General features: G+C 47.2%; 1 protein-coding gene across 6 annotated transcripts in view; it reads right to left on the reverse strand.

The window, feature by feature from the left end:
• Actr3b (actin related protein 3B) overlaps positions 1-1,830 on the reverse strand; it is a 93,870-nt gene extending 92,040 nt beyond the window's left edge. For 2 of the 6 annotated variants that reach the window (XM_039107745.1, XM_039107747.2), the window contains exon 1: positions 1,664-1,825. In XM_039107745.1, coding sequence (XP_038963673.1) covers positions 1,664-1,707 — 44 coding nt within the window. In that variant the 5' untranslated portion in view covers positions 1,708-1,825. Of the gene's footprint in view, positions 1-1,663 lie in introns of all 6 variants that reach the window. The other 4 variants (XM_039107746.2, XM_039107743.2, XM_039107744.2 and 1 more) reach the window with 4 other exon arrangements.
• Positions 1,831-14,257: the final 12,427 nt, after the last annotated feature.

Genomic DNA, 14,257 nt, shown 5'->3' on the forward strand with positions numbered 1-14,257 from the left:
TCACACACTGAGCACTAGGAAGTCATGATAACCACAGGGGCTTCAATGGCAGAAAACACCCCATAGGAACCCCAGGTCCCTGGCACTGTGTCCAGAGCCTATGACAGCCCACAGATGACACCCTGAGGCACCCAGGGCCATGATGATCCACTGGAGGTGACAGCAGCATTAATCACTGACCCCAAAAGGTCAAAACTGAGCATGCTTTAGATATTTATAGCAAGAACAATGAGTAAGATCTCAGCTTACTAATAAGAAATAAAACACAGTTTATAAACCCGGGGAGAACTGTTTTGCTGTACCACTGCACAATGCTTCGTATTTCAGCAACCAAAAATCTCACCCGCAGACGTTAAAACAAACAACTTTTACATATTGCCTTCACTGCTGACACTACCAGACTGAAGGGAGTACCAGTTAGGGTGAGACTGTAAGGGGAGCCAGCACATACAGAGTGGGCTGGGAGAGCCCTACTGCTTTGAGCATGTCTGGAAGTAAGCAACTTCTCAAATACAGGGCAACAAAACTTCTCTAGAACGTGTATTTCCAAAAGAAGAATTAGCACAAATAAAGGATGTTTTTCCAGTCTGCATCACTGCTGGTTCCCGAGTACCAAAAGGAAAGACACATCAGTAGGAGATGGACTGTAACAAATTAGAAGACACCCCCACAAGGTTGTCAAGGAAACCAAACCAAGTATATTTTTCTACAGGAAAGAATAGCAAGAGAACATGCCACAGACTATTTGGTGACAAAGGACTACAATCCCTTGAAAAACATTTTAAGAGGCTAAATTTATTTGCAGGCTATTTATGAAGTACTTTGTCGGCAATGCCAGCAGGTATTCCCAAACCCCCAGGTTGGAGGGCTTGGTTGCCACCTTCCTAAAATTAGCTAAGCCTGACAGCATAAGCCACGCTTAAGGTCTCCTCTGAAAAAAAAAAATCAACGTCTTCCAAAAAGAAAAGAGCTATCTACCTCCCAAAAAAGAAGACTTTTTATTCAAAATGTTAGTCTTTTTTAAATGCATCGGTCAGTGTGTGTGTGTGTGTGTGTGTGTGTGTGTGTGTGTGTGTGTGTGTGTAAAGCAAAGATGAGTGCATGCAAACCAAAGCAGGGGCTGGGCTTGGCTGTGCCATTCAGAGTGGAAAAGAGCAGAGTGGGAAGGGGGACAGGGTGTCAAGTTGACAAGGCACGTGTAAACATCTCCACAAGTAGGTGCTTGGTACATCAGAAGAGAAAGGTAAAACGCCCATGAGTGCAAAGTATGAAGACAGGTGACAAGCACCATGGGGGTGGGGGGGAGCAGTCGTGGGGGGAAGGGGGCCGGACCCTGAGCTCTCAGGTGCAAGACCTGCAGCGAAAGCATCTGCAGCAACATCCCCACGAGGTGCTGCCCACCCGGCAACCCCGCAGCCCCATGCCCTCAGCACCCCATCTTCTCAGAGCCCCATCCCTTAGCTCTCTATGCCCTCAGATTGAGCTCCGTCCCCACAGTTCCCCACCCCACCCCTAGACTGAGCCCTATCCCTCAAACTCCCCAAACCCTCAGACTGAGCTCTGTCCCTCAGCGCTTCGTCCCTCCGCGCTCCTCCAGCGGTCTGACCCCGCGGGGAAATGGCTTCAGGACGCCCAGCGAAGCGTGAGTGGGCGCGGCTCTTACCCGGTGCCGCAGTCAACCACGCAGGGAGGCAGCGAGCCCGCCATGCTCGTCCACGAGGCGCTCGGTCCCCACCAGCCCCAGCGTGCACCGGGGACCCAGAGCCTAGCTGCCAGGTCGCTGCCCGCGCCGCTCCCCACCCAGGAGCGGCCGGGAACCCAGAGGCTCCGCCTCGTGACGTCACTCTACAGTTGGCCAATCGGGGACGCGCACGCTCCGCCCCCTTGTCAGCCATCCTTACTGCTGGCAGCTAGGCTTTTTAGCCTCTGCATCCATCCTGCAGTGGAAGAGATTGGAGTCTATTTTTAACAAGCATAAGATGACTATGACCCCATTTGCGAGGCCTGAATTCTTTCTCTTCTCTCTTTTTTTCAAATCGTAATTTTGTTTTGTTTTGTTTTCGAAGCAGGGTTTCTATGTGTAGCCCTTACTGTCCTGGAACTTGTTCTGTAGACCAGGCTAGCCCCACTTGTCTCTGCCTCGGTAATGCTGGGATCAAAGGTGTGCACCACCACTCTCGGCTTATCTAGTTGCAACTTTTTTGATATCATTGGGTGTGTGTCTGTCTGTTGGTAGGTGCATGTATGTAAGAGCAGGTGCTCTTGGAAGCCAGAGGCTTGGGATCCCCTGCAGCTGAAGTTATAGACAGCAGTGAGTGGGCACCAGGAGTCCGAACTGGGTCCTCTGGAAGCTCAGCAAGTGCTCTTAATAGCTGAGCCATCTCTCTAGCCCCGCTTTCTCTTCTCTTAATTCTCACTTCGGTGTTCCCTTCATTCTCTACCCCAACAACCTCCTGATTTTGTTTCTAACCTTTAAAGCTAGTTTGGGTACTTATTTATAGATAAGCACCTCTGCTGAACTAGGTCTCCTAGGACAGGGCCTCATGCTTAACACCTTTAGCGCTCTGATAGTAATCACCTGAATGTTGAATGAATGAGTAACCTTCACTGTAGAAAAAAATACTGACGACTTTCTATGATAGAACATTGCATAAATGTATCCTGGGAGAAAATCAACAAATGTATAATTAGTCTTAAGGAATAAATGCTGTGTGTTTAGCATCATTTGCTCCATGTATATTATTATATTGATCATGCTTTAACAGTGTGTCAAGTCGACATGACCTAGAACACTTAGGTTAAGTCAATACCACACCAACAGAACTAGGAAATATTTCCAATATGAAAGATAGGGTGATCACCCAGCATCGTTGAGGAAACCAAGACTAAAGAAGGAAACTGCCTACCTACCGGAAATCCCACTTGTGCCCTACACATTAGCCTCTAAAGTTCTTGACTGATGCCTGAGGAACTTTCTAGAGATGTAGTAATTCACTTGGTCTTTTCTGGGACTTAAAGAATTGTGGGTTTTCCACAGATGAATTAGATTATTTGACCACTCATAGGTAATTCTTTATCCTTTTTTCCTGCATGCAAGGGAGCAAATAATCCTAAACCTAAAACAATGTCCAGGGGAACTAAAGAGAAAATATGAAGACAAATAAAAAGTGTGAACGCTCCCAAACGGGGCCCAGAACCAGACAAGACATCTTTCCTTCTGTGCATGTTATTAATGTCCTGCCCATTCCTATTGTCTGTCAGTCTGTCTGTTTTTGAAGCCTGGACCAAAGCAACAAAGTCCCTACTGCAGGCTGTTGGCATTGCCGTGTGTTTTAGCATCATTTCCTTGACGTATATTTACTACATTGACCATGTGCTTTAACCGTGTGTGGTCAATGATTGATAATGATGTCAAGTCAACAGGACCTAGACCACCTGGGAACAAGCATGCCTGTGAGGGAGTTTGCCCATTGTGCTAACTGAGAGAGGGAGACACACCTAAATGTGGTTGAGGTCCCAGGGAAGTTGGAAAGAGAAGGCTGGCTGAGAACCAGCCTCCATCTCCCTCTGCTGCTGACCTCAGGCAGCACAGTGTGACCCCTTCTGTTGTCATAGCAACGTGCAATGCTTAAGCTGTGAGCCAAAATAACACTTCCTTGAAGATGCCTTTGCCAGGCGCTTTGTCAGAGCAAAGAAAGTGACTAATGTGAACAGTAAATAAGTCGTTCACAGGATCTGGCCCTAGAGTGGTGATTCCCGATGTTTCTAATGCAGCGACCCTTTAATACAGATCCTCCTCTTGCCAAGGCCCCCAACCATAAGATCAGATCGTTGCTACTCCATAGCTGTGATGTTGCTACTGTTATGAATGGTCCTATGACTATCTGATACATGACCCCCATCAAAGGGGTCTCAGCCCACAGGTTGAGAACCGCTGCCTTAGAATCTAGTCTAGCACCAGTGATCAGGCGACTGCAGTGCAAATGCTAGATACAGAAATGCAAGTGTCCAGAAAGCCGTTCCGGCACCCCTGGCCTTGACTATTAGGTCAAGTAGATGTCTCCCAAAACCATGGAGTCTGCGCTGAAACCCAGAGTATAGGGAGAGGAAGAATATGGGCTGTGTGTGCTTCTGTGAGAGGAGACAGACAAAGCCAGGACGGCACCCCAGAACCCAAATGTCCTGTTCACTCCACCAGGAAGAAGCTTTAGAGAAACCTGAAGCTGACCAGTATAGAGTGTGCCTTGCCAGGGGTTGTCCACTCTGCATGGGACTCACTGGGACTGATGGCCACTCAGTCACTGATAGGAGAAAGATTTCCTGGCTTCTGCAATTTCCTGTAGACATCACTAGCCCTGAAGATTATCAAAGATGTTTTTGTGCTACAATTGTGCCTGTTTTCCCCTCACCTGGGAGGCTGGTGAGAAAGGATAAAACATCCAAAGCCATCCTAATCTGCAGGGTTAGGGCCTGTCTCAAAAATAATGCAAAAATTAAAAAGATGTTGTGGGCAGCCAGTAGAACACAAACATAGCTAGATGCCCTAGAATGAACAAATTGTATTTTCTCATTTGTAACTGAGACCCATCAGCAACTCCATGATGTCCTCGTGAGCCTATGCATTCTGTCCCAGCAGGCCCTGCGCCCTGGCCTTGGTCCTCGGGCCTAGCCTCATCACTTTCACCATGGTTACGGCAACTCCACGATGCAAAACTATAGTGATAAATTCCCTTCTGAGAGGGACAGAGAGGAGACTCTGAAGAAGCCATGCTCCCAGATGTCTCCCCTTTTGTTTCACTAGCCCAGTGAGCTTCAGCTTGCCTAAGCTATGACCCTTTAATACAGTTCCTCATGCTGTGGTGACCCCCAAACATTACATTCTCTTCATTGCTGTGATTTTGCTACTGTCAGGAGTCGTAATATAAGTGCCTGTGTTTCCTGAAGGTCTTAGGCGACCCCTGTGAAAGAGTCATTCAACCCCAGAGAAGTCACAACGTACAGGTTGAGAACCCCTGCACTGACCGATGCCTTTTTTCCTAGTGAATGGGCCAGAAGAAATCACCACAAATGGAGTGGCTTAATACATAAACCTTCACCATTCAAGAGGCCTAGAGGCCAGCGTCAAGTGTAGATGGGGCTGTGTTCTCAGAAGCCTGTAGGGGCTTCTGTTCTCTGCCTTTTGCCCACTACCAGGGGTTCCTTGGCTGGGCCTGTATCACTCTCATCTCTGCCTGTATCATCAATCATCTACATTTTCTGTGGGTTTCTCCTCCTCCCTCCTTTCCTCTCCCCCCATCTATCTGTGTGTGTGTGTGTGTGTGTGTGTGTGTGTGTGTGTGTGTGTGTGTGTGTAGATGTTCATGCACATGTATGTGCAAGAATGTAGAGGCCACATCTGGATCAACCTTAGGTATCATTCCTCAGACACCCTCCACCCTTTTTTTTTTTTTTTTTTTTGAGGCAGGGTTTCTCACTGACCTGTAATTCATCAAGTAGGCTAGGCTGGCTGGCCAGTGAGCCCCAAGAATCTACCTGTTGTCACCTCCTAGCACTGAGATCACAAGTGCACGCCATACGTGAACTTTTCACAAAGGTTCTAAGACACGAACTCAAGTCGTCGTGCTTGCACAGCAAGTATTTCCTGCACTCCCTTAGCCATCTCCCGGCCCCTGATCTTCTCCCCTTCTAAGGAAGCTAGCTATGTTGAATCAATTACTGCACGTAGGCAAATATGTTCCAAATAAGATCACATTTACAGATTCCAAAACTTAAGACTGCAACCTGTCCTTTCAGGAGATGCTGGTCAGCTCATAATACCAGATACGGCAAAGGTAGATATCAGTGCCGTGGTGCCTGTTAAAGGTGACTACTCTGTCTGGAGATGAGCCTCATGACCTTTGAAGCCTGTGGTAGCCAATACCTGCCTAGAGTGTACTTTGATTTACAAGAAAGGGGGATAGCTGTGTTATAAAACACACTGTGGGCGGGGGGGGGGTGGTAACAAAGGAAGACAGCTGCCTGCAAACGTAGAAGATGCACCATTAGGACCCAACAACACTAACTAGCATCCTGATCTCAGACTTCACCTTCTAGAACTGTTAGAGAATAAAGTTTTGTTGCTCAACAGGCAAGCCAGGCTATTCTGTCATGGCATCCTGAGCAAATTAAATGGTGCTCAGAGCACCCTCTTGTCTTTCTTACATTGAAAGCTCCAGAAATCATGAGCCTCTACTTTGATCATGTCTGGGGCAAAATGCCCACATTCTGGAAGAAGTAAGCATCATTGTATCACCGAGGAGGTATGTACTCTCTGACACAGGCAAAACTCCTGCTACTAAATGCATGCTAACCTAGAGTGCATTTCCCTGTGAGTGCTTGGCCTGCCTCCCTCGTTTGTAGCCTGAACCAAACTGGTAATGAGAGAAATATTTCAAGTAACTTTCATTTGCAGAAAAGTTATCTCTGTTTATGCTTCTCCCAGTCAAGGGCTTCCTTCGCCCTGACAGGAAAACAGCTCCTCTCTAGAATGGTGCATGGCCTCTGTGGTAGATGTCATGCCTTACCTACCATCTTGTGTGCACCGGTCCCTCAAATGAGCTCTTGATAAACATCCTTCTGTGATGTGTATTTATGCATAGAAGACAGCAAGAATAAAACAACCAGTCTTGGAGATTGTCTAACTTGTGGAACTTAGCCCATGAGTAACTGAATAATGTGATCTTACTTCCTGTGCTTAACTAGCTGTGCAGGGCCACGAAAGAAAAGGAACACAAAAACCATAGGCTCACTTCAAAAACTGCCCACCCAGCAGCTCCATAAACCTTCCATCTCAGAGCTGTAGGCAGGATCCAGCTGGGTGTTCTCTGTTGCCATGAGGATGCAAAGAGAGAAAAGATTAGGACCCGGTTCCTTTGGAAGTATCTAGCATTCTCCTTTAAGAGGAAGGTCCTGTCACTGCTCTCAATGGACCTCCCTGCTGTCTTGGCAACGGCAGGAGAAAATGATCCAAGACCGGATTGATTGGCTAAGTGTTCAGAGTGCTAAGAGAGTTGATAACAGAGCAGAGCCACAGACTTTAGGAAAAACTCCAGAGATCTGAGCCTGTTCACAGCTTTGTCTCTGTCTCTGCTCTGGGCAGTTATTCTGGGCTGCAGCCTGGTCCTCCACAGCCCCTTCTGAGCTTCTCTCTTCCCTAAGCTACCCAGCTGCAGAGCTCCCTCATTCGGTCCCCTCACCCCACTTCCTTTTCAGTCACCTCCTTTGTTTCCTCCTCCTCTTCCTCCTCTTCCTTCACTGAAGAAAGGTCTCATGTAACCAGGCTAACTAGCATTGAACCCATGATGTGTGAGAAGATGACCTTGAACTCCTGATCCTCCAGCCTTTAAGCCGCCTCCTGAGTGCTGGGATTACAGGAGTGCTTGCTTTGTGTAGAACCAGGGATCAACCCCAGGGTTTTCTGCATGCTAGACAAGTCTGTCCCTGAGCTGAGCTGTCCTGACCCGAGTCCTTGCCTCTGTTCCTACTGTCATTCTCATTGTCTCCAGGCTTTTGCCTCCCTAAAGACATTTTTAGATAGATTGGACTGCTATAGCAGGCAGCATTACCAAACACAGAAAGTTCATATAACATGTCAGTTTTCTTCCCCCAAACCTTCTGCAATACATCCTGTTATATTATAGAATATAGTATAGAATTTGGTCCAAACCAGAAGTGTGGTACTCATGCTCATGTGACCTGGTGACTGGTGCTGAGGAAAGTAAGTTTCCATCCTATCTCACTTCATATTATGACCCTGGACATGTCTGTGTAGACCAAGCCACACCCCACTTTCCAAACCTGCAGAACTGTCCTGCAGCCCCACCCCCTAGTCTAGAACCTTCTTCGCCGACTTCATCCTCTTTGTCTTTCAAAAGCCTGTTGGAAGTTCACTCAGCCTTCCAACTTCATTTTAATTCATTCGACAAAACACTCTGAAGCTTCCTCATGCTCTCCTCAGCGCCGCTCACTGAGCCTGTACCTGTGTCAGCATCTGGAGGTGAGGTCTGAGGTCTGCACCTTGGTCAGATACTCCGAGGTACCCTGTGCGTAGGGAGAGTTGGTTTACAACGGAATCTTCATTTACAAACCTCTTTCAGTGCATTTCACCTCCAATCTTGAGAGCATTCCCACAAGATCCCTACTACGAATAGCTTTTTAATCAAATAAGAACACCAGGCACATCGTTTTAAAATTAGCATAGATTAAAATTTCATTTCATTCTGCTCCCCTGAGAAAACAAGAAAACACTGAACCCTTACAAAAATCAGCACCTGGTGCACACAGGTATCAGCCTGCCGTGTGGCACCAGCCCCTGCCTGATTCCAGATACACTTTGCTACTCTTGAGCTCTTGAATATTTTCTGTTTCCAGTAAGAAATGCCCATGAATTTCCACAAGGCAATCCCCTGTATGCTCTGTACTGAGTAGTATCCAACCGAAAAATTGCTTTGCCAATATGGAATAAAACTGCTGAGCAGTGTAATTAGGCTCCAAGAGATCAGGACAGTTTGTGCTGCCAGAGGCTGAAGCCTGCGTTTCTTGCCATTGCTCAGTCACACAAGCAACAGGTTTGCATGAGTAAGCATCCTTCTCTTCTTTCTTCTTTCTTCTGTTTTCTTTGTTTGAGACAGTGTCTCACGATATAGTTCTGACTGGCCTGGAACTTGAATAGCGTGGACCCTCAAACTTAAAGCAGCCTCCTGTCTCTTCCTCTCAAGTTCTTGGACTACAAACATGTGAGACCACACCCACATTTTTCTCCAGTGTAGACGCTAGGTAGAGTTTATTGTGAGGTTAAGGTGGGGGTTACTCTCACAAAGGAGGATGGACAATAAAGAAAGACCGTTGGGACAAACAGTATCATGGGTGAGAGGAGACAGTGGTCAGAGAGAACATTGTTCCCACCCCCTCTTTGCAGAGGTTCATTCTAGAATGTTTTAAGAAGTAGCACAGAAGCTGGAGAAATACCTCAATGGGTAAGGCATGAGGACCTGAGTTTGGATTCCCAGAACTTATGTATGTGTACACATACAGGGTACACATCTGTAATCTCAGTATGGGGGAGGTCTAGACAAAAGGATCCTAGAGGCCTCCTGAGTGCTGGAATTGAAGATGTGTCCACACCCAGTTTACAGAACATTCTTAATTCTGTATGTTTCATGCTGTGATAATCATGAGTGTCCATTTGCATACATTTGAGTGTATTTGTGTGTGTCAATGTATATAGTGTGTTTGTGTATGTGTCTATCATTTCTGTGTGCTTCTTTCTGCCTGTGTATCTATAAGCTATTTGTATTTCTCTGTGTGTGTACCTGTGTGTCTCGGTGCATCTGTATGGTCTCTATATCCAGTTCACGTGGTCTGGATAGGGTGCAAAGACTAGAGAGCCACAGGATGGGGCTCAGACAGAGGAGTATGCTGTCATAGGATTAACAAAGATATCTCCCAGGTATAAACAAAGATCTCTGAAACTGTTGGATTGAAAATGAGGGACATACAGATACAAATTGCCAGGCCTTGGGAACAGAGAGGCATTTCTGAGAGGCACTGGAATGGTTCGTCTGTGGCTCTGAGGCTGAACAGAAAGCAAGCACTATTCTGATGCCCCACCCCCAGGGCCTACCTGACCCTGGCAAGCAGCGGGTTCTTCATCTCTGTCAATCCAGACAGAGAGAGATGCAGAAATGCCAACTGTCTTTTCTCAGTTCCTTGTACTTCCTCTCCCAGTCTTCCTCAGAGCTCTGCCAGCTTGCAGAACCTTGGCAGACCTCCCAATTTAATTATTCATTCTGTTATCCCCAGATTTTGTTTGTACTTTTCAGAGTTGGTGTCCCAGTTTCGGGCTGAGGTGGTCTGTGTCCCTTAGTCATCAGCTATGCAGAGCCTCACCTCCTGCCCCTGGATTGAGTGCCCTTTTCTTTTTTTTTTTTTTTTTTTTTTTTTTTTTTTTTTTTTGGTTCTTTTTTTCGGAGCTGGGGATCGAACCCAGGGCCTTGCACTTCCTAGGCAAGTGCTCTACCACTGAGCTAAATCCCCAACCCGAGTGCCCTTTTCATATCCCACAGATGCATGCATAACCCAGAGTCGGTCTCCTAACAAGCATGACCTATCAGAGGCTGCACGAGTTCCTTGTGTTTAAAAGTCCCTCTGTGTTATTTTTCAAAACAAAATCCCAAATGTTCAGTTTACCAAATGAAGAAGACTCAGGAACCGGATGCTATGGTGAAAGCCGCTAGCTCGGAGAGGCAGAGAAAGCACCCAGCCGACCTTCCTACTCCACTGGAATTCCAGAAGGAATGTGTCCTTCTCCACTCTGTCTCAAATACTCAAAGAACCGTCCTTCCTCTGTCCTGGGTCTTCCGATGTTCACCCCTGTCAATGGTTGCTTGCTCCACCCTTGACCTCCCCCTGGCTTTATTTACCTCTTGTTTACAGAGAGCTCTTGGATTAAAAGTGTGTGCTAGGACTGAGCCACATCACAACAAGGTTTTCCCAGTTCACATCCTTGAGGTTCACAATGTAATCGAATATCCTGCAATACCTCTGTCTTAATTCTACAAACATTCTAGGACTTTTTTCACATGTTGGTAGAGGGAAGGGGGTGATCACATCAAAGAACAACTTCTGAAACTTGGTCCCCTCCTTCCATCATGTGCTTTCCAGGGATTCAACTCAGATCACCAGGCTTAGCAGCAAGCATCCTTTACCCATTAAGCCACCTCAGGGGTCTCTTACAGAAGAAAAATTTCCCAAGGAATGGAAAACAGCTAGGGATGTATCTCAGTAGGTCCAGTGTTTGCCTAGGTGGCAAGAACCCCGTTTCCTCTCCAGCTCTGCACAAAGGGAGACACGGAACTGAATGCTTATATAGCCCCTGTCCTTGGGAGGCTGAGGCAGGAGGATTTCATGACTTCCAGGCTAGACCCTGAGACCCTAGAGAGAAAAAGAGAGAGAGAGGGCGGGGGGGATCAGTGAAAGGGGAAAGAATCAATGAAGAAAATGTTCTAGTTGAAATTCTAGGCATGAGTAGTCAGCCCCAAAATACAGCAGCCTGAAGGGATGCTGTAAGATTGCTGGGCACAGTGGTCCATGCCTTTAATCCCAGTACTTGGGAGCCAGAAGTAGGCAAGATCTCTGAATTGGAGGCCAAACTGGTCTACACAGTGAGTTACGACATCCAGGGCTATGCAAAGAAACCCTGTCTCGGAAAAGGGAAGGAAAAAAAAAAAAGTCAAGATTAACATCCCTCTGATACAGGTTTTGGAATTGCTCTGAATTTCTAGATTCCATTCTTTATAAACATAAACAGCCCTGGGAAGGTCAGGGGCTGCAAGGCATACACACCAAATTGTAAATTAATTGCTATTTCCTGAGCCAGTAAGTGAGGATGTGGGGTGATGGGAAGCAGGGAGAGGGGATGTTTATTTTTTTAAGTTTGGGAAACTGCCAGTGGGGCTGAAAATTTAATTACTGCTGCAGGAGAGTAATTAAATTTTGGAAGCAGGAAACCTATAGCCCAGACGTTTAAGGCCGCTGAGGGGTTCTTGAGGAGAAAGCCCTGTGGGGCAGTGGCTGGCACCTCATCTCCATCCTGCCTGTGGCTGCCAGGCGGTGATGCAGGCCAGTGTTGTAGCTATGCAGTCATAGTGGTTAGGGATAGCTCAGGGCATGGCCAAATGGTAGAGCGTGCATCAGGCCCTGCGTTCATACCCTGGCATCTACGTAAGGAGTAGTAGCAGTTGTGGTCGCATAGCAGAATGCTGCTATACAGTATTACCCAGGGAGACTAATGAGGGGAATGGCCCCCAGAGACCAAAGACAGGATTCCCTCCAGGTCCAATTTAGTGGGCCAAGGGTGGGTTATCACTGGTGCACCAGGACTCACAGGCACCGCTCCAGTGAAGAGCCCCACCCAGGTTAACTCTTTCATATCACCTGAGGACTAGAGGTCCAGGAGGATCCATGATGCTCCTGGGCTCTGTGAGCCCAGCCCTCTCCCCACGAGTTGTGTGACACACAGACTCTGATTTAAGATAGCCATGGTACACCCCACATGGAGGAAACAGTTACAGGACAAATGTCTAAGACAGTATCTGTAGCCCAGGCTAGCCTCGGACTCCCTATAGGAACTTCTGATCCTCCTGCCTTCCACTTCCTCAGTGCTGGGATCATGGGCTGACGCCATAGCATCTGGGTTGTGCAGAGCTGGTTGTCATTGAAGTACTTCCTCATGCTAGGCATCCCCAGCCCCTGTGACTGGACACTTTCTCAGGCTAGAATGGCATGTATCTGTGCACAGGCATGTATTCATACACGGTATTACAGGTACTATACAAGAGATCTACCATGTGAGTTTTAAATTTACCTATGGCTCCACTTGGCTCTTCATACGGTGACTTCATGCGGTCCTGTAGTCCCCCTGAGACTAGCGAGTTTATTTGGCTTTTACAGAGAAGATAAACTTAGCGACCCATGTTGGATGGATTCAGGATTTCAAGGTACCAGCAAGCCCCAACACAGGGCAGGCTCCCCAGACACCGTGGGGGCTTGTGCTGCTCAGAGCTGACCACTTGTTTGCAGTTCAGATAAAAGCAAAGACTGTCATCGAACGAGGTAACTCGGGGTGTCCCCGAGAGAGGCTCTGTACTGCTGAATAGGGACTTGGAGCCAATGGACGCGTTCATATTCTCTGTGCAGCTTATCTGCCGAGCTTCCCTGGCCATGATTTTTGGGTCTTTTTGGCTATCCACTACATTCATCTGCAAAACCAGGGGCCGGGGTTGGGGGTGAGGGGCGAGGGGGGCGGTGCTGACCTTGTAGACACGGCCAGACACTGAGCAGACATAAGGTGTGTGACTTTTCACAGCATGGATGATACCAGACACTCCTTGTCTGTCCTAGGGCTGGTGGCTGAGGTGCAGCACTGAAGCGAGCATTCGGTGACACAAAATAGTTAACAACAACAACAACAACAAATTAACATGAGTGTGGGATCAGGTGTATGATGGCACTCATCTGAAGTCCCAGCACTGAGGCATGGGATTACTAAAAGTTCCAGGTGAGTCTGGGCTAAAAAACGAGCCCCTACTGTACACAAATGTGCATGCTTTCACGCCAACATGTAGAGTTGGGTCGTGCCTTCTTCTGCTTCTCTCGAACCTCAGGAATTCTATCCTGAGATATTAAAAAGGATTTCCTCTAGGCACTCTACAACCAGAAATATCACCAAGAGAATTTTATTCAGCCTAGAGAAGAGCAGACTCCTCGCCGTAATCCAGTTACATTTATAGCTCCCATCGGGGTTATCTGCAGCTGACAAATTAGAAAACTGAAAGTTCCCAAACTAAAATGGATGGGTCAGTAAAATCAATCTCTCTCTCTCTCTCTCTCTCTCTCTCTCTCTCTCTCTCTCTCTCTCTCTCTCCCTACTTCCTCCTTCCCTCCCTCTCCCTCTCTCTCTCTCTCTCTCTCTCTCTCTCTCTCTCTCTCTCTCACACACACACACACACACACACACACACACACACACACAGCATGTACAAAACATCTTATTTGGAATGTTTGCAATGTTAGAAAGTTCTGGAATACATGGACACAAACACAAGAAACAATAAGGTAATTAGAAATTGGTTCTAATTATTTGCTGGAGGCATTCATCTAAGGTTTTCCACAGAAATGGGTGTGGTAGCCCATGTCTACAATCTCAGCACTCAGGAGGGAGAGGTTGGCCGTGGCCAACAGTAGGGAGGTGTATATCCTTCAGGTTCAGACAAAGTTGACTTTACAAACCTCCATCTCTCCATGACCCCACCCCTGGCCTTTGTCTGTGTGTGTGTGTGTGTGTGTGTGTGTGTGTGTGTGTGTGTGTGTGTGTGTGTGAGAGAGAGAGAGAGAGAGAGAGAGAGAGAGAGAGAGTCCCATAAACGCCTAGAAGTTTCCAACACTCTAAAATTAAAACTAAGTAACCAAGAGTCTGGGAAGATAACTCATGGGCAAAATGTTTGCTAGTCAAGGGTGAAAACCTGAGTTCAAGTCCCTGCACCCATGTAAACGGCCGAATTCAGTGGTGTGCTCCCATAACTGACATATGTCATGCTTGACATAAGTTCAGTCCAGCCTCATCTACAAGCAAGTTCCAGGTCAGCCTAGACTTCATAGTGAGATTTTCTCTAAAGAAGGAAAAATCTGCTGGACAGTAGTGATGTACACCTTTAATCCC

The sequence above is a fragment of the Rattus norvegicus genome, chromosome 4, assembly GCF_036323735.1.
Source record: "Rattus norvegicus strain BN/NHsdMcwi chromosome 4, GRCr8, whole genome shotgun sequence".
NCBI lineage: Eukaryota > Metazoa > Chordata > Mammalia > Rodentia > Muridae > Rattus > Rattus norvegicus.